Consider the following 27,064-nt stretch of genomic DNA (forward strand, 5'->3'; position numbering starts at 1 on the left):
GCTGGGCAAAAAATGGGCGATGATGATTCGACTGCTATCGTGGCTTCAATGGAACAGAAAATTGGGCGGGGTGTAAATCGACAGCCGATTCATTAATGCCCGGTTATAAAAGTTATAATTCCCCCCAATGCAACAATAGTTAGTTAACACTGTCATTCACCTTCCAACTGTAAATATGTGACAGAAAATTGCCTTCTCTCTTCATTCAGACTTGTGTCTTCACCAACAAAAGATTATACTCTTGCAGCAAAATGTTAAGTACTTCCATACTCCCTAAAGAATTCACTAACATCTGGCATGACATTGTTATGGAGCTATTTCATGCATTTGCATGGAATGTGATAAGCTTACTAATGCAAATATAACAGAATCCATCCAACCATCTGTGGCATATAATATAATATATTTTTAATTTACAATTGAAATAACTTCAGCAGAAATAATGGGATAGATTTTGATCGCGGGTGGGTTTAAGGCGGCCGGCAGGTAGTGTGCTCCCTTTGGCTGCCTGACACTCCCAACGGAAGGCCTGGTCCATTTTGAGGGCCGGGCCTATGTTGCACAGGACCAGAGGGCTGTGGGCGGAGAAGGAGTATCCTGGAGAAGCTCGCTGGCTCTGGTCCACCACAATATCATGCAAGTTGCATGTTAAAAGGGACTATCTCCTGACTCGTGCTCCAGCTCCGGCAGCTGGTGAATAGGAACAGCCTCATCAATGGCCGGAATGGGGCAGTAAGCCATTGCCCATCATTTTTGATTATATAACACATTCAAACTAATATTCTTTTCAACAAATCTAACTGAGCTAAAGCATTGTTGATCTCGACTGGTCTGCTTGAGAATTCTCATTCATGAAGTTTTTCAGGCAACTGTCCGAACACCTCAGCCAGCATATTGAAGCATGTGTTGGTAAAGCGAACAGATCTGATGGAACTGTAAGATTTTGTAAGGTGGACATATTTGGCCCCAATAATTTTGCAACATGTTTGCTGAAATTGTAACAAAAATGTTAAATCTTGTTCAAGCTGCTGTGTAAAAGTGGGGTGTTGTTACTGAACACCATTGCATTTGATATGCATTAACCATTCCAAACCTATTTTTACGAGTATAGTTCAGAACAAAATCAACCTAAAAACAATCCTCTGCCAAGGGATAGTTAATTGAATTGATGGCCCCCAACCCTTACATGCTGGGAAAGTCCTCTGGCCTTTCCTTCATCTGTGATGAGTTGGCCTACCTCAGCCAGTGAGGATGCACAATTGTCTCTAGCATCTCCTGTTGAGTATAGCATGGGGTTAGAAGTAAAAGGTGATCGGAATTCCAGTCCAGCACCCTGTTGGATCTCCACATCTGTGGGCATCAAGTGAAGATGGTGTTGGGCTCAGCTTTCAAGACCACCCCCCTCCCCCAGTTGAATGGCCAACTGAAGTCCAGACAGGCATGAAGAGTGGTCAGTTAGGTCAAGTACTGGTGGGTTGCTGCTTCCAGAATCATATTCAGCTGCCTGCAGGAAGAGAAAGGCTGCACAGAGTGAAGCTAAAGTGAATGTTCTGGCTCTAACAGATAGCTCTCAGAATAGAGAAACCAAAAAGCTGAAATTGTCAAAATCCAAAGGGTCCCTTAAAGGTGTCAGGAACAGGGATTTATATGTAATAAAAAACAGAATGATGCCCAAGGCCACCTACACACCATTTCCAAGTTGGAGCTATTGGCACAGCTGGCCAAGGGCTTTCTGCCAGAACTGGTTTTACCTCGACAGAAACTGCCACATAACACTAAAGAGAACGTAACTGCCACTTCCACTTCCATAATGGCGCAAATACCTTCCCTGCTACTAATGCAGACCTAAACTGCTAAGCAGCATTACAATCACACATTGCGACACAGATACATTAGTCTGATGTACCCACGATGAAATTATTGTTACTTAGATTAAAAGCAGAGATTCAAACCAGGCCAGTAATTAGTTCTATGTACTAATTAAATAACAAGGGTTTCATTGAGATTTTGTGTTCACTTCAAAATTGAACCTAGAATTTGAAAGGTAGTAGTGCAGTCACGGTGGAGTGCACCTTCCTGCAGTGATTGTGCTGGCTGATTACTTATCTCCTGCAGTGGTCACTGACTGATTACTTCAACAATCCACTCAATCAAGCTTGTACTTCAGATAAGGGAAAAAAAACAAAAGCATACCGCATTTAAAGGTACTGGACCAATCAGTGTTTCTTTTCTTCGTATCTCTTTTATCCTTACACTGCTGCAAACTTTCCTTGATTGGGGGGGGAAGGGCATGTGGAGGGGGAAAAAATCAGAGTAGCCTCACAGTTATAACCCCCTAGGTCCCTGTCAAACAATAACAAAGGGCTGGTCTGAAAAAAGGACAGCCTCTCAGCAGCCTGGAAGAGCCTGGAAGAGATGGAAGGGGAAATAATGAAGCTACATGGACTTCATTCGAGAGCAAATACTGCAATTTTTTTTTAGACTTTTTTTAAATTTTCTCAATACAAGCCTATGTGCTGTAATTAGTAAATCTGAGCATGTAAAACAGAATTTAAATACAGTGTCAGAATAAAAAGCCATTGCTTTCCAGGCCACACTAGCTTTGCCATGCCATCTGATTGACAGCCTATCCTTCTCGATCTTATGTCTCTTCCTTGCTTCATGTTTCTCTATTTATCACGGTTTCTCTGCCTTTCTTATCAACTTTGTGGGTTCTGGGTCTCTCTTGAGTTGTGAAATGATACTAAGTAATATATTACATAGTCCAGTCTCTCCATCAGACTGAGGTCAATATAATTCAGACCTTTCACCATCTCCACACATTACACAAAGAAAGAAAGACTTGCATTTATATAGCGTTTCCCACGACCACTGGACATCCCAAAGTGCTTTACAGCCAATGAAGTAATTTTGAAATGTACTCACTGTTGTAATGTAGGAAATGCAGCAGCCAATTTGTGCACAGCAAGCTCCCACAAACAGCAATGTGAAAATTTTACACATGAAAAATATTAAATACAAAATAATTGTATTGTTTTAAAATTCATCATCTCAGTCATACAGAAAACAATATAAAACCAAGTGATTTATTTTAAATCGGAATGATAAAACACAGGTGGACTGTCTGGCTCACTTGCCATTCAGGCTTATGGTTTTGTAGTCTGACATCACTCTGTAGTATTTTTATGAACTCTTTTGTCATCAATTTTTTCAGGACAGAAATGAGGAGGAATTTCTTCACCCAGAGAGTGGTGAACCTGTGGAATTCTCTACCACAGAAGGCAGTAGAGGCCAATACATTAAATATATTCAAGAAGGAGTTGGATATATTTCTTAGGGCTAAAGGGATCAAGGGGTATGGGGAGAAGGCAGGGACCGGGCACTGAACTTGGATGATCAGCCATGATCGCATTGAATGGTGGAGCAGGCTCGAGGGGCCGAATGGCCTACTCCTGCTCCTATCTTCTATGTTTCTATGTTTCTATGTAATTCCCTCCGTAACACATCAGCACAATACTGCATTAATATACTTAAAAATTATATCACCATGATTGTGTTACTTTAGTAAATCTGAGCACGTAAAACAGAATTTAAATACAGTGTCAGAACAAAAAGCCATTGTCTGTGGAATTAGGTGCTACGTCTTTCGGTTTACAACAAGACTTTAGTACAGAGAATAGTTGGAAATGGCTCACACAATGTCTGAATGCTTCCTCCTAGCATGGAATTTGACATGTGAATTACTTAATGGAAGCACTGTCTGTCCGGAGTTACAGCTTCAGAAGATGGTTTTGTACAATGCGTTTTAAATGTGCCTTTTACAGTCCTTCACATATTCGGTATTGACTTTATACATCAATCATGTATTCTATCCGGCACCAAAATTACCTCTTTCCACCAATGTAATACTACCTGCCTCTGCACGCCTCACTCCCACCACATCCGAAACTCTTATCCATGCCCTTGACACCTCCAGGCTCAACTCCCCCAACACTTTCCTCATCAGCCTCCTGAGCTCTACCCTATAGAAACTCCATCTTGTCCAAAAGGCCACCACTCACTTTTTACCCCAGCTTAAATCCTGTTCACCTTTCAGCCCTCTGCCTGCCAACCTCCATCAGCTCCCAGCCCCAGGATTGATTTCAAAGTCTTTATCCTTGTTTATAAATTCCTCCATGGCCTTGCCCCACAATATTTCTGCAACTTCCTCCAGCCCTGCATCCCAGCTTGCACCTTCCAATCTTCTAACTTTAGCCCATGGTATAGACCCTCCCCGTCCCCTCCACGATTCATGGCATAGCCATCAGCTGTCATGGCCAGCCATCTGTCTCCCCACCTTCAAAACTTAACTTCTCAATGATGCCTTCAGCCACCTTTCCTAACATTTCTCTGACTCATGCTTAATATCCCCCTTCCTTTTTGTGCATTGCCTCAGGATCTTTTGCTCCATTAAAGGCTTCATTTATATAAGTGCAAGCAACACATTGTGCTCTCTGTTCATTTAACTTGTACTCATTTGCATTGAAATTCAATGCAAAATGCACCAAATTCGTAAAAGCATAAACTACACTTCATTAGACTAGCCTTAAAATAAAATCAATTGATAAATGTGAGGTGGATCCAAGCTACAAGAAGAAAGATTTGGCTTATTAAGTTGAAACATTTCCATATGTAAGCAACTGAACATCATACAAGCAAACGCAATCAGGCTCCTATCACCCATGAATGCTGAAGGCATATTACAGTCAATTTGAGGCATCTGCAAATACAATTAAAAAGATAAGTGCATTGCGTTTCACTGCTTCTGAAAACTACTTCCTGCGTTCTAATTGCTTCTGTGCAAGCTATGATAAGTAGAAAATGAAGCTTTCTCGCATAACAGACTTGTAGCATTTGCTTTTCTTCTCTCTCTGACTGAATTGCAAATTACTGATGCTGTCTTTACTTGGTAGATTTGGTACTGACCTTCATTGTTGGGTTAATGAGGTTCTTAGGTAGGCAGCTGAGGTAACTTCAAGCATTCAGTTATGCGCCATTAGCTCTGACTCAGACTTATGCAAAAATTCTGTGCTTTTCAGGAAATTAGAAAAATCAAGGGAGTAAAATTCTTCCGGTTGATAATTTAAATTGATTTTTGTGTTCATGCAACTTTTTTTTTCAACCAACATTATCAGCTTGCTCCTTTAAAAATAGTACATACTTTCTGGATTATTAAAATTGTGCATTTATAATATCGCTCTTAAATTTTCATGGAAAGGACTAGAATAATAAACCCAAGTTATTTCTAAAGGTCCTGGCAACCAATCCCACCACCTGGTCTCTGTGGGCGGCATCTGGGATTTGCGATTTGCTGCCCAGTGGGGTTTAAAAGAAGCTCAGCCATTAAAATTGGCTGGATCACATTCTGCCGCGGGAGGACGGGAAACTAACTCGCCAGCAGCAGTTAAAATCCAGGCTTTAACCTGTAAATGGTTCAAACAATAAATTGGTTTGAAAACCAAGTTTAAATCTTTCCCAGCTGGTTGGTTGCGCCACCCAGAAACATCGTTAGCATGTTCACTCCACACCAGTCGGAGTTGCGCTGAGTGCATGGCATTGTCATGGCAACAGCTTAGAACAAGCCAAGATATTAGCATGATCACTGTATTACTTTAGGTTGCTTTAAGATGTCACCATAATAAATGCTTTATCCATATCCTCCTACAGGAGAATGCAAAACACCTTCAAATCATTTCCCAGTGTGGATCAATGACTGCTCGTGCTGTTGCTATGCCACACACACACACTGATATTATAAGAATAATGGTTAAACTGTCTATCTGGAAGATAGTTTGTCAAACCTGTAAGTACGCATGATAGTTTTTTTCTAGTCAGCCAATGGGTTAAGTCACTAGCTTCATTTTCGTTTCCAGCTGAAGATAGACCACACAAAGAGACTTGATGAGAGGAGTGAGGATAAGAAAAGGGCTCATGGGGGAGAAATTCAGTATAGCCCTGTCTGGGGCGCTAACTTCGCCGGGGCGCTAAAAGCAGCGCCCCGGAAAAATTAGCGCCCCCGCGCCGGAAATTGATCAGTTGCACCCCAAAGGGAAGCAGGGCGCTCATGGAGGCGCCCCGCCTCCCTCTTGGGGCGCTGTGAGTGAATATTGTGACGCTATTGTTAAATCTGTGAGTTATCTAGTTAATTAAGACACAGACTAATTAATAACAATCAAAAACAGGTCTTTATTGGTTGGAGGTAGGGACTATTCTGAATACAAGATTACTGCACAGTGCTTATATACCGGTGTGTTCACCCCCGGTATTACGTCTACAGCAGCCTGAGAAAGTAGTACATCTCTTAAGGTGGAACAGGCTTAAGCTCTCTTAAGGTGGAACAGGTTACATACACAACACTCCTCCCTTCTTAGCTTTATAGTCATCCCCCCATTTAACATAACGTAATAACATATATACATATATAACTTCATGTTTAATGTAACATATCACAGATTCAGTCTCTGCGGAAAACAGTTCACAGATTCAATCTCTGTGGTGTAGTCGGTTCACGTTACTCATTCAATAGTCCTTTCATGGATTTAACAGCTTGAACTTCCGAACTGATTTGGCTCCGTTCGGAGGGACCACGTGTGTGATCTGGTAGAGGTGATAATGGTTCAGATGGGTCATCTTCTGTTTTTCCTTTTCCTTTTCTGCTTCTTGGAGACTCTCTGGGCTCCATTGTCAGCTGCCACAGCTGCCAGCTGCATGCGCAGTTCCTCCTTCTCTTCCTCCTGTTTCCGTCGTAGAGCCAGCTTCTCCCGATGTTCCGTAGACTTTTGGTGCTCCTCCATGATTTCTGCACTTTGGGAGTCGAAGTTACAAGCTGGGCAGGACAGGACATCGTAATATTCGGTGTCGTCCACCAGGTCATGGTAATATTCGGTGTCGTCCTGAGCTAGACCAGTGAGAGGGTCGTCTATTTCCTCCATACCCAGCTGGACGTTAGCCAGCTCTTGTTCCAAATCCAGACATCTTTCCTGAAGAGACTTCTTCATGTGTACCTCTGCATCCAGCTTTTTCTGGGCTTTCAGCAAGTCGTTTACTAGTGACCTCATTTGTGATTTTAATACTTCAACTTCCTTTGGAGATTGATTGATCGGACTATGCAATCCCTCTACCGGAGCAGCTGTTTCAGCGGTCTGTTGTTCTACATTGACGTGAGTCAGCGTACTTCTGGCATCCAATGGCTGCTCTGTTGCAGTCGTTTCAGTCTGTGTCGTCACATCAGCCATCTCAATGACTTTTGAGAGCTCCGAACCCTTTTCCTTTGAAGATCGCAGCTCGTGTTCAAGTTTTTCCCATTTCAGAGTCTTGTCCCTCAGCATATGAAGGAGTTGGCTGACCGTTAACTCTTCTGACACCAGATTATGGCACGCACCTTCAGAACCTGAATCAGCTTTGATTCGTTCGGCCTCCTCGCGCAGATGGTTGGTGTGCTCCTGCTCCATTTTCTCCATCAGTTGCTTCTGTTGACTTTCCAGATTCTCCCACTCTGTAACAAAGAACTTTTTTATTTCATTCATCTCTTGCTCAAAACAACGAATCATTTGTTCTAATTGCTGTTGTAGTTTGAAATGGAGTTGAGTTCGAGCCCAGTGTCCCTCAAAAATGTGCATATCAGTAGACTTGACAGACTCAGAATTCTCTGTTAAACTATGTTGTTGTTGCTCAGTGGAATTCTGTGCTGAAACTTTGTCTTTTGCACATGGGTTGGTCTTACCATCATCAGTTCTAGAGTCTGGGCTGATTATCTGCACCGAGTTCTCACTCTTTATGGCTTTTAGCGAATGCCAGTCCATATTTATGTTTCTAAACCACTCCCGGCCTAGTAGTGGTGGACCTCCCTCCGGTAGCACATATAAGTCCATTATTTGACTTCCTTCGCCCTTGTTGGCCACTGCAACCTTTATTGTCCCGATGGGGTACACTCTCTGCCCCGTGTAGGTTGTCAATATAATCTCCGTATCCTGTAGGGGAATATGTTGGAATAACCTTCTGTAATCTTTCTTATTCATGACCGACAATGCCGATCCAGTGTCCAATTCCATTTTTACTTGGACTCCTTCTATCTGAAGAGTAACCCAAATTGTCTGGAGGTCTGCACCCTTACCAACGTTGAGTACCCTTAAGCTAGCCAGTTCAATACTGCTTAAGCCAGCCAGTTCATTACTGCTAGCGTCTGAATCGGACTCCTGTTCGGCCACCTTGTGTACCTTTGCGTATTTTCCTTGCGGTGACTTCTTGTTGCTGGTCTTCTTCCCTGACCTGCATACTCTAGCTATGTGTCCAAGCCTACCACAAGTTCTACATTCTTGGTTTTTAAACCAACACTGGTTCTGATCATGCGTTGTCTTTCCACAACGATAACATTTGCCAGAACTCACACCCAATTTGTGTGCACTGAGCTCCGGTGACCGTAGCTGCATTACTGCCGTGCCTCTCGCTGCGGCTTTGTGTGCTGCTGCCATAGTGACCGCCTTCTCAAGCATCAGCTCATTCTCCTCGAGCAGTCGCTTTTGTGTATCCTGTTTAAATAAACCACACACAAATTTGTCTCGTAGTGCATCTGTCAGTCCCGTTCCAAACTGGCAATATTTCACTAATTTACGCAATTCCGGCAAATATTCAGCATTGCTTTCATTCTGTAGTTGCCTTCTGTCGTAAAATTTAAATTGTTCCGCTAGCATCAGCGGCGTGGGGTTTAGATGATCTTTCAGGACAGTAACAATCTCATCGAACGTCTTATCCGCCGGTTCATCTGGTGATAACAGGTGTCTCAATTGCCCGTATGTCTTCGCACCCATTAAATTTAATAATGTTAGAGCTTTATCTTGGTCACGAATTTTATTGGCCTTACAATAATTTTTTACTCTTTCAACATATATGGCCCAATCTTCGATGTCACTATCAAAGGTGCTAATATTCCCGTGTTTAGGCATTGTAGTACTTTATCAGATTTGTAATTCCTCAGACGTTTTTTTTTTACAATCAAAGATGGCGGCTTCCCGCTCTTGCTGTCGTCCTCCGCCCCCAAAATGGCGGTTTTCCCGCGCTTAGCGGTCTTCACCCGTCCCCCGACGCTGTCAGCCCGAGTGCGGCCCTTATCTGAAGATGCGATCGCTCTCGCGGCTCCCGGCCCTTATCTGAAGATGCGATCGCTCTCGCGGCTCCCGGCCCTTATCTGGAGATGCGATCGCTCTCGCGGCTCTCGGCCCTTATCAGGAGATGCGATCGCTCTGTTGAAACGCCTCCCGCTCGAAGCGGCTCTCGCGCCCTATTCCTCCGGCTCCCCCAGCTCCGTTCGTGCGGCCAACGCGGTCGACTGCCTGTCGCGTCGCTGCCCGGCTCAGACAACGGCTTACCCACCACCAAGCTGGAGAAGAAGCTGACGGTCGCCGATGGAGGCCCCGAGGTCAGGATGTCTTCCAGTGGGGTGGAGAGGGTGGAAACCTCTCTGCAACGTCCTGGCTGTGGACGAAGCTGCCGTGGAGTGACTGCCGCAGGGTTCAAATCAGACTCGTCGCCAGTGTTAAATCTGTGAGTTATCTAGTTAATTAAGACACAGACTAATTAATAACAATCAAAAACAGGTCTTTACTGGTTGGAGGTAGGGACTATTCTGAATACAAGATTACTGCACAGTGCTTATATACCGGTGTGTTCACCCCCGGTATTACGTCTACAGCAGCCTGAGAAAGTAGTACATCTCTTAAGGTGGAACAGGCTTAAGCTCTCTTAAGGTGGAACAGGTTACATACACAACAGCTATGTGCCGCAGCGCCACACGCTGCGGCACGTCGCACTGCGGTATTGCACGACTTCCTCCCCTTCTTAAAGGGGAGGGGCCTTGTGCAGCTCGAACTGGGGCCCAGCTGGGCCCCCGGGGATCGGGAGTGTAGGCAAAAGAGCCCGGCACCCAAGAGAAGTGCCGGGCTCTTGGCGCGCAGCCGGCACTCCGCGGGGGGGGGGTTCCGGGGGACGGGAGCGCAGGCAGGTACTGGCAGGCGGCCAACAACAAAAATGGCCGCCCCGCACCTCGCCTTTAATTTGCACCTCCCCGGCCGCAGGTACGCCACCCTGACCCTGTTGGACATAGCGTCCGGCGGTAAATCAGGGGGCGCTCCCGAAGATCGCGGCCGGGGCATGAGCGGGGCGCTACGCACACCGATGACGTCATCGCCAGCGGTGCAGCGCTAACAGTTAGCGCCACCACTAACCTCCCGCTGAATTTCGCGGGAGGCGTGGACAGTGCCGCGCCCGGGCGCCAGTTGGTTTGCGCCCCACTTAGCGCCCTCTTAAGGCGCTAACGGGTGGCGCAACCAACTGAATTTTTCCCCCATAGAGTATTATCAGATTCAAGAAATCAAATCAAAATAGTTTCCAAGAAGTATGTTTAGCAAATCTTTTTCACTGTGAACACATAATCCATGACATAAATCCTGTCAATGTGTTGCTTCATTTATTCACAACATCATGATGATGTACATTATGCACAGCTCTCCTTTCTCCTCAAAGAAATGTTGGGCAAATGTCTCATTGGTATGTTTGTTCCTTCAAATACTGAAAACCTCAAAGGCAAGTGAGATTTCCAAAAGCCCTCTGCTGCCTTTCTACTGCTTTAATGCCTTTAGTAGATAAATGCACCATGTGAGACTGAGGCTTACAGGTCAGGAAGGCCCCAAGTTCAATCCCTGCTCTACAGTGATCTCAATCAGCAGCAGTGGGATGCCACAACTGACTTCAGTAACCTTGGCGAAAGAAGTAAAAAATATTGTCCATGCTTTCCACTAATTCCCACCCTGCAGCCATTCTAACACCACTTATTTAAGCATTTGCAGAGATGTAGTTTGATTCCTAACTATTGTTTAGTAAGTACTTCCGTTATTGTATTTGTGCTTTGTTGTCATTTTATGCTTGTTCTTGTATTTCTGACTGCCTTATTTACTGTGATATTGCTGTGAGTGGTCTGGGATTTGGAGCTTAGCTGTAATGTTTAGCTGCTTAGCATGAAGCTGTCCAACAACACCTTTTGTGCTTTGGAAGTGGACAGGTTATCAAGGTTAGGAAAGCCAGCAGGAAATGACCTTATTCCTTTGTCTTTTTTTAATACTTTTGACACTTCAACGTGTGTGATGGATACATGCCAGATTTTTATATCAATAGGCGTCACTCCAACATCAACAACAGTACTAGAAGTCTTTTTTTTTAGATAAAATTAAGCTACTCTAGAGATAAGAGGGGAGGGGGTAATTTTAAGAGTTTGTGCTACCAGGAGGCCAGTAGCACAAAGTCCAAAAAAATGGCACCAGAAGACCATGACAGAGTGCGCGTTGGATTTAAAACGTGCACAAGAGATAAATGGGGAGATTTTCCTGAGTCTACACACTGGTGCACCATTAATGGAAGGAAAATCAGGTGGGTTCCCTTACAGCCATGTGCTCCAAACTGGCTGATTTTCTGACATTCTCTGTGCGCAAGCAATCCAGTGTGTCTACGTACAGACCCAGGAAAATCGTAGTTCTTGCTTATCTGACAATAGGCCATTTTTCAAATAGTTTCATGAATTTCATCAGATTATTTAAACAACATGAAACAAGCTTGTTAAACACCAGTTGCAAATTTGTTGCAGTAGATTATGGGGACTAACACTTCCATGGTAGTTTAGGCAAATGCATTCCTCAGTTGTTTTCAAAACACCCAGAGGCAGTGAATGTGGTTCCACTGGCTTTGCAGATACTAAGTATTTTCATCTGAGTTTCTCTTGTCATCAGAATCATGTATTTCTCAATTTATTCACTACTAATCACTCAGCAGATTGTTAACTGTGCAGTTCAGCTGCCTTTCAAGAAATATTACATTCTACAGAAGAAGAGTGCCAATCATTTGTAAGGAGAGGATAAAATTGTATGTGCAATGGGCGAGTGATATTAATACTGTGGAATAGAACATTCTTTGCATCTTGGAAACCCACTATCAGCTTCAAAACTATCCCAAGCCGGAATAAACCAAATGCACATATCAGTCTTGCTTCTCTGAATGAGTCTGTCAATGATGAAAGTGCTGATTTGTGAACAATCTTTGTATTTTGGACTGGTACATCCAGGGAAAATAGGCTGCAACTGCCCAGTTTCATTTTATGGAAGACCCTGACAACCAACAGAGAATAAAATTATTGAATTATTTTTTTCCTTCTGCATTGAATTAAGGCCAACACTCCAATCCAACATCCTGAGACAGGATTGTATTTCATCAGGTTTCTTTGTCAACTTCAGAATCTATTTGAGCAAACATTTTTCTGGCTCCTGCCAAACACAGTTGTATGATATACGTATAATTCTATGCAAAAAAAACTATTTAGACTAAATGGAAGGATATGTTTGTCTCCGCAAAGGAACTTCTGGGGAGGTGGTCTACGGCATTGGGTCTGTGCCATGAAACATAACCTGAGAATGATCAGATGTTGATGTATAGCTGCAACAAAGTCATAATCCATCATGATTGTAAAATAAGTAATTTCTCTCACCAATGTGCAGGTAAAAGTTTCCACTTCTGCGCTCCTGGTGCATGCTGGGAGCACAAAATCACAAAATTGCTCAGCACCAACCTATGATTCTCCATCCATTTAAAATTAATGGACAAAAAAAAACATGGGCTGGCGGTGCACAGTTTTACGAGATGCATCCCCACCATGCTCAAGGAGTACAACAGCAGAATTTTAACCCCATTGTGATAATGATGTAAAGGCTAGGTTTTTGGTTTTTAATAATCAATGGCCTTCAGAAAGTATGTAACTAATGGTAGTAAATCCTGGGATTCATTCTGAAGGATATATGTGGATTACGCTTTGTTTCAATAACCTTCTGTAGATTATTCAGGATCCTGAATTCTCACGGCAGTTGTTACATGCAGCAATATCTGGCTTAAAAAGGAAAAATATCCTGCTGAAAATATCCCTGAAAGTTGATCGCAACAACAACTTTCATTTATATAGCGCCTTTAGCATAGTAAATTGTCCCAAGGAGCTTCACAGGAGCGTTATAAAACAATAAGCCAAGGAGATATTAGAGCAGATGAAGGTAGATTTTAAGGAGCATCTTAAAGGAGGAAAGAGAGGTAGATAGGCGGAGAGGTTTAAGGAGGGAATTCTAGAGCTTAGGGCCTCAGCAGCTGAAGGCACGGCCACCAATGCTGGAGTGAGTAATATCAGGGATGTGCAAGAGGCCAGAATTGGAGGAGCGCAGATATCTCGGAAGGTTGTAGGGCTGGAGAAGATTACAAAGATAGGGAGAGGTGAGGCCGTGGAGGGATTTGAAAACAAGGATGAGAATTTTAAAATTGAGGCGTTTCTTAACTGGGAGCCAATATAGGTCAGCGAGCACAAGGGTGATGGGTAAATGGGAGTTGGTGTGAGTTAGGACATGGGCAGCAGGGTTTTGGATGAGCTTGAATTTATGAAGGGTAGAAGATGGGAGGCTGGCCTGGAGTGCATGGGAATAGTCAGGTCTAGGGGTAACAAACGCATAGATGAGGGTCTCAGCAGCAGTTGAACTGAGGCGGGGCAGAGTCGGGCGATGTTACAGATGTGGGAATGGGCAGTCTTAGTAATGGCGGAGATATGTGATCGGAAGCTTATCTGGGGGTTACATATGACACCAAGGTTGCGAACAGTCTGATTCAGCCTCAGACTGTTGCCAGGGAGAAGGATAGAGTTGATGGCTAGGGCACAGAGTTTGTGGCGGGAACTGAAGAAAATGGCTTCGGTCTTCCCAATATTTAGTTGGAGGAAATTTCTACTCATCCAGTACTGGATGTCAGACAAGCATTCTGACAATTTACAGACACTGGAGGGGCCGAGAAACGTGATGATGAGGTAGAGTTGGGTGTCGTCAGCGTACATGTGGAAACTGACGTATTTTCGGATGATGTCGCCGAGTAGCAGCATGTAGATGAGAAATAGGAGGGGGCCAAGGTTAAATTCTTGGGGGACACCAGAGGTAAGGATGCGGGAGCAGGAAGAGAAGCCTCTGGCTACGACTGGATAGATGAGAATGGAACCAGGTAAGTGCAGTCACACCCAGCTGGATGCCGGAGGAGAGACGTTGGAAGAGGATGGTGGGTCAACCACGTCAAAGGCTGCAGACAGATCAAAAAGGATGAGGAGGGATAGTTTACTATGGTCACAGTCACATAGGATATCATTTGTGACTTTGATAAGAGCCGTTTCGGTTCTGTGGCAGCGGCGGATACCTGATTCAAGGTGGAAAGACATTTATAAGTAAGGATCTTTAGGGCTTAACTGTTCCTGATGTATTTACCTGTGTATAAAAAGAACAGAACGTACAGTGTGCACAGCTTTGGACCTTAGATTCTTGCAACATGAAATTATTCTCTGAGAAGAGAGTACGAAACACTAAATGAGAAATTAAATGCAAAGCTGGCATTCACAATGACTTATTCTGCTTCAACTGGCATGCGATCTAAGTGATGGCATTTCCAGTGAGGGTTGGTAGGCATAGCAACATTCGATGCACTAGAAATAAGTTCAATTACCTGGCCCATTGAAAATTATTGGCACCTTAAAATGTTGTTATTTAGTAATGCAGTTCCAACATCTGAGTACATTGTGCCTTTAGCCACTAGGTGCTGAATCATGCTCATTTTGTCTGCTGCCTTTGAAGGCTATGGTGCCTTTGCTATTCGCAGAACATCGGAAGATTACTTCAGGAAATTCACTTTAACCAAGCTGTCTTTGAAAGTTGAAGACTACAGCAATCACCTTTTTAATATCCAACAGCAGCTTTGACCTCTATCCATGTTCCTAAACTGACACTCCAAACCAGAGGAGCTGGATCCCTCACTGACATATATATCCAACTATGTCTATTCTTCCCTACCTCCTGACAGAATATATTTAGACTGGATTTTTTATAGATATTTACAGGTTCATCATTTTATATTAAAGAACCTGTCAGTGTATCACAGCACATACCCAATTCTGCAGAAGTGTTTTTAATTAATAACCAAATAGAAACTAAACATATTCAAGACACTTTGGCTTGTTTCCTATGAAAACAAGCTAAGACAACTCAGGAAAAAGAACTTTTGTTGGCCTCTGTCTGCTGATTTTTAGAATCTACTCACTTTATTTCTTGCTGCAAGAGATCAAAAGGGATATAGTTAATTGATTGCATTGTTGATGCAATACTGTGATCAGTAAAACAACCTCCCAGAGTCAGGAGCAGTGTTAGAGAGCCGGTGATGAGTGAGGTAACCTTTTGCATGTAGTTATTATTTTGATTGTGCCTTATTCTCCCTGGGAAGAATTGTTTTGGATTTCATTCACTAGATCTCAGAGATTGTAGTTTGCTAACTCCCCATCCATTATATTTAGAGCTTTAAGTGATAGCTACAAGGAATGAAAATGATTAAAAGCTGGTCCAGAATGTGAGTTTTGGTGCCAGGAATGCACTTTCCTAAGTCCTGCCTTCAGTATCTTTCTCTTATCAAATTGCTTTGTAATATATTGGGCGTAGAAAAGATAACTTATGTAATACTTCATCTTACATGTGGGGCAACAGTGGTGATTCTTCATATACTGAAGGATTTTTTTCTGAAATATATTTCCTTCAGATTGTGAAGAGGTTATTGTGTAACTTCCAAGACTAAGTAATGATACTAATAATTCCATTAATATTGATGCTTCACTGTGTGCTTTTACTGTGCCAGTAAATTACTGTACCAGCAGAGCCTTCAGCTACCTTGCCCCACATTCTGGAATTGCCACCATAAACTGCTTTGTCTTGCTACATTTCTCTCCTCCTTAAAAATTACTTCCCACCTTCAGCCACCATCCCTACCCCCTCTCTTCTGCCTCCTTGGGACTGATTTGCAACTGTGAAACATCTTGGAATGTCTTACGATATTAAGCTGTTGTTTTTGCATTTTATGGACATTGAATCTTGTTTTCCGAGCATGAGCAAGGACGTTCAGAGAAAGGGATGGTGCGAGATAACAAGACAAAGAATTATCCATGAAACATTATGCTCAATGTAAACATTCTAGTTGCTCGTATTGTGCCTCCATGTCTGAAGCTGAAGCTGAAATTTTTTGATCCGGTTTTTAGTACAGACAGCTTGGACCAACATTCCAACAGCTGATTTTAGTAAGAACCGTGGGACAGGAGGCCCCCGATATTTACCGGGGTGGGATTTTCAGTTGGGGGGGAAGAGTTCTATTCGTCTTTTCTTGAACACTGTGGAGTTACTCCACAACGTATGTGGTTTGTTTTTGAACAGGATCCCTGCCCGGAAGCCAGCCTGATTGACAGGCTTGGCTCCCTGTTGGGCGGGGATGCTGCAGAAGAGGCCGTACCCCAGGAGCAGGTAGGTTTCCTGCTCCTCGGGTAGAGATAGCAAGGGGTGGCTGGGTACAGCGTGATTTGTAAGGTCGGGGGTGATCGCGTGGGGTCGGAGAGAGATCGGGGGCAGAGATGGAGTGGGGTGGGGGGGTTGATGATCGTGGGGGGTCAGTGATCGTGAAGGGGTTCGGTGATCATGGGGTGTTGCACTTGAGTATCCTGTTGTCATAAAAAGTAAAGTAATTGATTCATTTATTAACTAAACAGAAAACACAATTGCCAATGAATTGTGTGTACTTGCTGTCAGGGATATTTTGTTGGAAGTACAGTTTGATTTACATGTGGAGATGGCTGCTGGCAAGCATTGGGGCTCAAGAGGGCAAGACAGCCAAAATCTACATAGAAAAGGAACTGATGGTTAATCTGGATGTAATCTCCCTTTCCGTATGTTGTCAATCCAAGGTGAGATGCTCATGCTCAAATACCTTTGCAGTCACTTAATGCCCTACTTTAGTCATTTTAATTGTTGCACACACATTTCTTGTAACATTAAATTATATAGCTAATAACTCATCATTGTACAGAATTGATTTAAGTGTTTTTTTCTTTAAATTATCTTTATTGAAAAGACGAACAGCATATTATACTTAGATCAGTCTTGAATTTTGGGAATGCAAATAGAAATTTATTCCAACACTGAAAATAAATGATTTGAGAAACACTGCAAATTCATTGTTTTATTCAAAAGATTGAAATCTGTCTACTATACATATATATTTACCATATATGGTTTTCTGGCATTGCTGCTCTTCTGAATTCTATTGTAATTTTCACTGCTTCTAGTATACCATATATCGTCACATATAAGGCAAGCCATGTAAAAGACAACTTCTATTGAAGAAATCTGTAAAGAAAGAAGATGGTGGGTAGCATTCTGGACATCACTGACTGGCTAAGTTTACACACAATTCCCCCTTACATACAGATCCCTCATTACTAGTAGTTGGTAGTGATTTTTCCCCAGCTTTTCAATACACAGGAAACTCTTTGGTATCCGGCACCGATGGGACTGGTGTGTTGCCGGTTGATCAAAAATTCCGGATGACGGAGAGGGTTATCTACTGAGGCTATTTTTAACAAAGAAAAATAAAAAAATCAAGAAATGTGCAGTACACAGTAATTGGGTACCCACCTACAGAATGTTGTGTTAAATGGATGGTGGAAGATGCTTGATTAAGTACAGTACTGCCAGTTGAGGGTAATCCATAACTCTTTAATTACTTAACAGTAAAACAAAACTTATGAATGACTGTACAGTACAGTATAAAGTACTGTAGTTGACTGTACACTTATTCCAAGTCAGCTGGTTCATCAGGAATATCCATGCCAGCTGTGTCATCAGGATCATGCACTTCAACAGAATCTTCAGGCATTTCGTATGATAGCAAAATACTGCAGAGGCTGAAAATCCGAAATAACAACAGAAAATGCTGGAAAAACTCAGCAGGCCAGGCAACATCCGTGGAGAGAAATTAGAGTCGACGTTTCGGGTGAACCCTTTTTCAAAACTGGAAAGGAAATGAAATAGATCGAAGGCAGGGCTACGATAGAACAAAAGAAGTAAAGAGACATTAAGAGGTATTTAAAACCAGACGAGATGGTAATAGGACAAGTGGAGACAAAACGGTGGCATAGTGGTTAGCACTGTTGCCTCACAGCGCCAGGGACCCGGGTTTAAATCCGGCCTCGGGTGACTGTCTGTGTGGAGTTTGCACATTCTCCCCGTGTTTGCATGGGTTTCCTCCGGGTTCTCCGGTTTCCTCCCACAGTCCAAAGATGTGCGGGTTAGGTTGATTGGCCATGATAAAAAAATTGGCCCTTAGTGTTAGGGGGGATTAAATACGTGGGGTTACGGGGATAGGGCTTGGGTGGGATGGCTGTTGGTGTAGGGACCGGGTGCTAGGGTTTGGATGATCAGCCATGATCTTGTTGAATGGCGGAGCAGGCTCGAAGGGCCGAATGGCCTACTCCTGCTCCTATCTTCTATGTTTCTATGTTTCTATGTAAAAGACAGCTCAGATTAGGTGTGAAGTGTACTGGCAGGATGAGAGACAGCTGCCAAGTAGGAGAGAGAAAAAAAGGAAAGGGTGGGGGAGGGAAAACCCAAAAAAAGGGGTGGAAAAATTTTTTAAGTAAAAATGTAATAGGGACCGAGGTTATGATCTGAAATTGTTGAACTCGATATTGAGTCCGGAAGGCTGCAAAGTGCCTAATTGGAAGATGAGGTGCTGTTCCTCGAGTTTACGTTCAGCTTCCATGGAACAATGCAAGAGGCCAAGGACAGTGAGGTCCGAGTGGGAATGGAGCGGTGAATTAAAATGACAGGCGACCGGAAGCTCGGGGTCACCCTTATGGACTGAACGGAGGTGTTCCACAAAGCGGTCACCCAATCTGCGTTTGGTCTTCCCAATGTAGAGGAGACCGCATCGTGAGCAGCGAATACAGTATACTAGATTGCGAGAAGTACAAGTAAATCGCTGTTTCACCTGGAAGGGGTGTTTGGGGCCCTGGACAGTGGGAAGGGGGTGGTATAAGGGCAGGTGCTACATCTCCTGCGCTTGCACGGGAAGGTGCCAGGCAAAGGGGAAGGGCTGTTGGGGTGATAGAGGAGTGGACTAGGGTGTCTTGGAGGGAGCGGTCCCTACGGAATGCTGAAAGGGGAGGGGAGGGGAAGATGCGTTTGGCAGTGGGATCACTTTGGAGGTAGCGGAAATGGCGGAGGATGATCCGTTGAATGTGGAGGCTGGTGGGGTGAAAGGTGAGGACAAGGGGAACCCTATCGTGGTTCCGGGAGGGAGGGGCAGGGGTGAGGGCAGAAGTGCGGGAGATAGAACGGACACAGTCGAGGGCCGTGTCAACCACGGTAGAGGAGAATCCTCGGTTGAGGAAAAAGGAAGACATGTTGGAAGCACTGGTGTGGAAGGTGGCATCGTCGGAGCAGATACGGCGGAGACAGAGAAACTGGGAGAATGGAATAGAGTCCTTACAGGAGGCGGGGTGGGAGGAAGTGTAGTCCAGGTAGCTGTGGGAGTAAGTGGGCTTGTCGTGAATATTGGTCGATAACCTATCCCCAGAGATGGAGACGGAGAAGTCAAGGAAGGGAAGGGAAGAGTCAGCGATGGACCATGTGAAGGTGAGGGAAGGGTGGAAATTGGAGGCAAAGTGAATGAAATTGTCTAGTTCGGGGCGAGAGCAGGAAACGGCACCGATACAGCCATCAATGTATCGGAAAAAGAGATGAGGGAGGGGACCTGAGTAGGACTGGAACAAAGAGTGTTCCACATATCCCACGAAAAGTCAGGCATAGCTAGGACCCATGCGGGTACCCATAGCAACACCTTTGATTTGGAGGAAATGAGTGGAGTTAAAGGAGAAGTTGTTCAATGTGAGAACAAGTTCAGCCAGGTGGAGGATGGGGACTGGTCAGGCCTCTGTTCAAGGAAGAAGTGGAGCGCCCTCAGGCCATCCTGGTGGGGGATGGAGGTGTAGAGGGATTGTACGTCCATCGTGAAAAGGAAGCAGTTGGGGCCAGGAAACTAGAAACTGTTGAAGTGGCGGAGGGCATCCGAAGAGTTGCGGATGTAGGTGGGAAGAGACTGGACAAGGGGAGAAAAGATAGAGTTGAGATAGGAAGAGATAAGTTCCGTGGGGCAAGAACAGGCTGAAACGATGGGTCTACCAGGGCAGTCCTGTTTGTGGATCTTGGGAAGGAGGTAGAAGCGGGCTGTGCGGGGTTGGGGAACTATGAGGATGGTGGCCGCGGGGGGAAGATCTCCAGAGGAGATGAGGTCAGTGACAGTCTTGGAAACGGTAGTTTGATGTTCGGTAGTGGGGTCATGGTCTAGGTGGAGGTAGGAGGAGGTGTCGGAGAGTTGGCGTTCAGCTTCCGCTAGGTAGAGGTCAGTTTGCCAAACAACAACAGCACCACCCTTGTCAGCGCACTTCCACTGATTCAACTCTTTTGGACGCTTTCCTAAACATGTCCCGGATGTCTGCTTGCTTAGTGGACTCGTGCCTTTTTTGTAGAAAGGTGGAATGCAGAATATGGGGGTGCATAACTTCTTTGGCAGAATAGCAAGGATGCCTTTCAGCAAATTTGAGGAATAAAGCAAATCCTTCTGCAGCTTTAGCCCAAGAAATCTTCTTCTCTTCAGAAATCTCATCCTCTTCACTTTCCATCTCACTTTCCTTTTCGTTCTTTGGATTCAAAACATTCTCAATTATTTCATCATCATTTAGCATATGCACAACAGCAATTTCTCTATCTGCATCAACCCACTGCTCAATATCACGTTCACTGAGGCGACGTAGAGGGTTTGCTGGGCCTACATTTTTCACCATGCCAGCCATTTCCATTACTGTACTCCTCTTGGGACGAACATTGAACCCATGAAATTCCTCCTCTGAAGAAGAACCTTCAGCAAACATTACAGAAGGCCACAATTTGCGCCAGGCTTGTCTCAAAGTGTGACCTTTCACCAAGTTCCAGGAACATGCAGCATTAAAGATGGCATCTTTAAGATTGTATTCCTTCTGAAATCTGTGAATATTGTCATCTTGGCTTATCAGTTTACGTAGGAAGTCTTTCTTGTAATGACATTTGAGATTTTGGATAACGCCCTGGTCCATGGGTTGTATGAGAGAAGTTACATTTGGTGGCAAATAAATGGTGAAAATGTTTCCTGAAACCAACTCGGATTCATGCGGATGGGCCTTACAATTATCAAGCAATAAAGTGCATTTGCTATCTTCAGGTTTCCCTATTCTACGGAAATGTTCCCTCACAGATGGAACAAAAATATGATGGAACCAATTCGAAAAGATTTCCTTATCCATCCAAGCATTTCTTTGAGCTTTGTACTCAACAGGTAAGTGCCTCACATTTTTAAATGCACGGGGATTTTTATACTTCCCAATGACAAGAAGTTTAACCCGGTGTGATCCAGCAGCGTTCGCACATGTTAGCACGGGTACACGATCTTTATTTTTCTTGTAACCTGAAGCATTAGCCTCACTAACCCCAGCAAGTGTTGATTCTGGCAAAAACCTCCAAAATAAGCCAGTTTCATCGGCACTGTATAGCTGTACTGGTGACAAATCATGTTGCTGCACAGTCCGATTGAAATAATTGCAGTATTCTTCTGCGGCGGCGTGCTCAGCTGATTTCTTCTCCCCGGAAATATCGAGTCGTCGTATCCCGTGCCGTAACTTGAAGCACGTTAGCCATCCCTTGGAGAAAGCACACTTGTCAGTGAGCTCCGTCTTTACGTAGAAATCCTTCGCTTTCTCAATTAGCATGGGTCCGGAAAGTGGAACACCCTCTGCACGCTTAAGAGAAAACCACTCATAAAGCACGGTATCCAGCTCTTCAAGCTTAGGCTTACGAAGCGTACGCCATTTCTCTACACCCTTAGATGTCTCCGAGCTTGAATAAAACTTGAGCAGCTTATCCTTCTGCGATTTGATGTCGTAGATTGTTGACAAACCGATTTTGAATTCATTCATAATGTTGATATGCTTCTCTCCCCTTTCTAGTCGTTGGCATATATCGATTTTCGGTTTTAAAGTTAACACCACTCTCTTCCTTTTGCTTGGACCAACTTTTGGGATTTCCATAATGCAATGCAATGGCTACCAGCAGTGTGGGAGACACACAGTACCCCTGTAAAATGATGGATCAGAAGAGACTACCGGCAGCGCGGGAGAGTCAGACTCCTGTTACAGGGGTTTTGAGGTGTTCCGACTTCCGACAGCGCCAAGAAGCCGAGTAGTGGCAGTTTGGAGAACTACCCCCACTGACTAACTCGGCCACCGTGAGAGACTCGGACTCGGCAACATCGCCGGTTATTGAGGTGTTGTTTTCGGAGCGAGAATTTTGCCGGTTAATAGGGAATTCCAGATATTTAGATGCCATTTAAACGAGAGTTTCCTGTAAGAAGTGGACTCACCTCACTCACCTGGCCCTGCCGTCAGACAAGATTCCAACAGATCAGCTGTTCCAGCATCAGCTGGTCTTGCTGACAGTAGCTTGTGCTGTTAAAAGTCATAACTCTCTCACCAGTCAGTGATATCTAAAATTTTAACCCTCATCTTATACTCTTTTTGTATGGAGGTCAGTTTAAGTTGAGTTGGGTCAGATTCTGCCAGAGAACAGGAACAAGTCATATTCTGTCTGACAGCAGGATTGGATCACAAACACATTTTAAGTGTACAAGTCGACACCAGTGCTAAGAGTTAGGGTAAAGCCAGGTGCTGGGTTGAAGCATGGAGTGTGGAAGCTGGATGATACGGAGACAGCTCCATTTACAAACAAAATAAAATTAAAGCAGAAAAAATATAACTCCAAAAGCAGGGCATAGCAGAACCCAGAAGGGGAGCACAGGCGGACCCAGGAGTCGAATACAGTCAAATACAGGAAAGGAAACAGATGCGGGTTTCTAAAAACAAGTCCAAGGTTTCTGGATTATTCAGGGCCTCTACATCAGCAGGTAAATGGAGATGCAGGTTTGTGAGACAGCCTTTTTGCTATTTTATTTTTAGACACATATGATAATCCACTCAGCTGAGAATTCATATTTAGGCCAGGACTATTATCCTCTCAACCTTGGTGCAACATGTCATGGTGTCTGCATGGAGGAGTGTTTTTTTGCTGTAATGTGATCGGGTAAAACAAAATGGTTGAATATGACTGGGGACAAAATTGAAAATTGGGCAGAAATGTTTTGCATATGATTGGTGAATAGCAAAAGTAAAGTGAAAGAAGAAAATAACTAATTAGAAAGAAGAAAGAGGCAGAGACTTAAACACTTACCCAATGAGGAAGAAGAAAATTGACAGGTGATGTAGATATTGACTCAGTAACAATTAGTTTAACATAGATGACAGACACAAGAAATGTTATCATAAAAGATGCTTTCAACCAATAATCCAGTGAATTCTGTGGGGATTTCCTGTTTGTGTGGTTACTGTGCAATGTCGGTTTCTGCTGACCCTGCCTGTGGGTTGGTTGCTCATTTCCTGATATCGCTCAGTTTATTTTTCAGTTGACCATCATTCCCTATTATTTAAGTTGCACACTGGCCCGGAATTTGCGGTTATAATGATGGCAAAACTGTCAGCGCTCACCATCATTACTGTAAAACTAACAGCAACTTCTGGCATCCACACATGCGCAGTTAAACGTGGAAATCCGGAAGTTGCTGTCAGTGATACCCTGCTCCTCCACTGGGTGCACTGCTGCAGTCTTTGCAGATGCAATCAATACAGAATCAGGGAATTGACATGATCCTCAATCTTTTAAGCAATATTCTTGCTGAAAAAAAATTGAAAATGTTAAGCATTGTTGAATGAGGTGTAACTGAGTTTTTAACGGCGTACTAAGTCATAATTACTGCTGAACAACCTCTCTGGCCCTGAAAAGCGAATTTTACAAGTGTGGAGTCTCATTCCCTCAAAATTCCATGATTTTTAAAATAATAAAAAATAATAATGTTTGTGATATTTCAGCTTCTACCGTAATCACATGTGTATGTCCCAATCTTTATTTTGCTTTTAGTACAATTATTAAAAAGTGAATGATAATCTGCGCTTTTTACTTCTTCCTTTGCTGTCTGTGAGAATTCTTCAATTTGATTGGCTGATCAGCCTGTCTGATGACTTCACTGTTGTTGGACACCACAGATCCCCTATAGATGCCACCAGATTCAAAGTAATGACAGAATAGAGGAAACTGATGCTCTAGAGCCCGCTAAATCTTTGTGGGCAACTTTTTTTGATGTCCCTTCGCTGCTAAGTGCAAAGTCCGGGCCGTAATCTGCAGTGCGTCATTTTATGTATAATTATGTCTCTGTTTTACAGTTTGTGGCTCCGACTTGGCACAAGCAAACTTCTTCTACAAAAATGGAGAATACATTTGCACATTGGATTATCAACGAATGTATGGAACTCGTTGTGACAGTTGTGGAGACTTCATCGGGGGAGAGGTGATCTCAGCTCTGGGAAGGACATTCCATCCAAAGTGCTTTGTCTGCACTGTCTGCAGGTAATTGAAGTGTAGAGATGCAGTCCCATGACAGTGGCATTGGCTCCATGGGAGAGGCTTGTGTCTCTATGGGGAAGTTGATGTACTGCTGTCTCCTTGCAAAGAGGGCATTTTGTCACCTGGTTGATGACCATATGGACTGCAAGCTGACTGATGTTGCTTTATCACCTGTTGTAGCCTGGAATGAGCCTGTGGCATAGAAGTTGAGGGCCACTGACAGTGCTGTGTGTGCCCTAGTGTTTTCCTCCAATTCATGCTGCAACAGGTGATATAGGTCAGTGACTGCCTGCCTGCTAAAGTACAGTCTCCGCACACACTGCTCCCCTGTCATGTTGAGGCACATTTCCATCTTTTCCAGTACTCCTGCAGCCAAAAGTCAGCTCGCCAATAGCTATTTAGTATCAAAGACTTTCCAAACTCAGCCAAAGCAGCCATAAATAACTAGCCAGAGACTTGCCTTAATGGAGATGGGGACCCCATTAAATACCATTGCTTCAGCCTGCTTCCTGAGCATTTGCACACTATTTTTCTGGGCCTGCTTAAGAATGCTCCCAGGCACCAATTTCCCAAGGGTCCTAATTCAAGCGCTAGACCCCTATTTACATTTTTTAATCAGACCAGCATTCAATTCAGGCAGCCGCCAGGGATGCCTTAAGAGAGAGGCAGTGGACTCATCCAGACTACCCAGTTCACCATCCAATGTTGTTTGCAAAGAGGCAAGTGACTCATCAATAAAGTTCTCCTGCTCTAACAGTCTCTGCTTGAAAGTGGGCTCTTACGGTTATGTCCGTATATAACTCATTGGTGGGCACACAGCATACTAAGTCTATGCCCAGTACTTCTTGGCGCCTCATCAAACACCACCACTGCTGTTTCTTCCTCTCTTGCACTTGGTGCCTCACCCTTTGCTTCCTCATCTTCATCAATTGTTTTGTGTTCTGTGGGTGCAGCTGGTGGTGCACTGGTACAGCGAGTGCATAGGACATTTATCCATTTGGATACTGCGTTGTCACTAGTTACGTGCATAGGTATACACTTACGTGTAAAAATTCACGTAACATTTGTGCAAATCATTGAACATCCAATTAGTATGATACTTTACAACTAATTCTGTTGTCCACTCCTATTTTTACAACTCCAATCACTTCCAAACAATCCCTCCCAAACAAATCCTCCATTCCTTACATAGCATCAGAAGCTTCAAGTTTGGGAGGTCAACCACCTGTTGTTTGCTGTGCCCTTTTGTTGTGTTTGAGTTTTGGCTTTAAACACAAGAACAGTAAGGATTAGGATATAGCAAATTGGCCCATGAGAGTTCCTTCCTCATTCTCCTACTGGAAGTGTGAAAAGATTACTATTTGTAGTTGTGTCATGATTAAAAGCTACTTTTTCCATTAACTCTCACAAAATCATACTTATTACAGTTGGCATTTAGGAGTACATAATTTCATTAGCGCATTGGAAAAATTGTCGAAGGGCCAGGCCTTGGGAGTGTCAGAAATATGAGAGGGCAGCACTGATGCAAATCAAGAATCTATGTTTGGTCAGAACGTTATGAAAACAAAGAAGATTAAGGATCTTCTTAAAATACAGTACACAAGTTATTGGCTCAGCAACAATAACTTTTATAGGGAACTTTATGCAATGTAATATGATGGTGGCACCTACGGATTAACTAGCTAGCTGGAAGGATGTCTACCAGACATGGTTATGACACAAAGCTCTGCGGAGATTCATTGTGGTGAATCGAGTAGGTTGCTGTCCCTGTTGCAGCTGTCCGCCTGTGTCGGACACAACAAGCAGCAACAACAGCTGCACCTGTTTCCACTGGAACAGATTTAGCTCGGTCAGACCAACGGTCACATAGCATTGAGTGAGGCAATGGATTCTGAGTGCAAAATTTGTGCCATTGATTAGAGATATTGTATGTGGATAAAAATTATTGCTTGAATAGCATTTAATCATCAGCCATGCGACTGCATCCCGAGTTAACTGCTTATCTGTTTGCAATGACCAAGCATATTCGAACAATATGATGGGACACAAATCTGGCTCATACACCCCTGAAAATAAAAGTTTTGTCCAAAACGTTGCTGTCTAAGGTCAGTGAAATGGTAGGGGCCTTTATGCTTAAAAACAATGCAAATTTCCCCTTTTATTACAGTAATGTAAGTTACTTCATGCTATGGGATGAAAATAATTAAATAAACAATTAAGGTAAATTTAAATCATAGAATCATAGAAAGTTACAACACGGAAGGAGGCCATTTCGGCCCATCGTGTCCACACTGGCCAACAAAAAGCTATCCAGCCTAATCCCACTTCCCAGCTCTTGGTCCGTAGCCCTGCAGGTTAGAGCATCTCAAGCGCACATCCAAGTACTTTTTAAATGTGGTTAGGGTTCCTGCCTCTACAACCCTCTCAGGCAGTGAGTTCCAGACCCCCCCAACCCTCTGGGTGAAGAAATTTCCCCTCAAATCCCCTCTAAACCTTCCACCAATTACTTTAAATCTGTGCCCCCTGGATTTTGACTCCTCTGCTAAGGGAAATAGGTCCTTTCTATC

At 43.8% G+C, this 27,064-nt stretch overlaps 1 protein-coding gene across 6 annotated transcripts in view; it reads left to right on the plus strand.

Annotated features, from left to right (window-relative positions):
• ablim3 (actin binding LIM protein family, member 3) overlaps nt 1-27,064 on the plus strand; it is a 497,979-nt gene that overhangs the window by 192,820 nt on the left and 278,095 nt on the right. For all 6 annotated transcript variants that reach the window (XM_085995354.1, XM_085995352.1, XM_085995349.1 and 3 more), the window contains exon 3: nt 24,317-24,500. In XM_085995354.1, the coding sequence (XP_085851480.1) occupies nt 24,317-24,500 (184 nt within the window). The remainder of the gene's footprint in view (nt 1-24,316; nt 24,501-27,064) is intronic.

The sequence above is a fragment of the Somniosus microcephalus genome, chromosome 8 (assembly GCF_052327205.1).
Source record: "Somniosus microcephalus isolate GS21.2 chromosome 8, FLI_Smic_1.0, whole genome shotgun sequence".
NCBI classification, from domain to species: domain Eukaryota; kingdom Metazoa; phylum Chordata; class Chondrichthyes; order Squaliformes; family Somniosidae; genus Somniosus; species Somniosus microcephalus.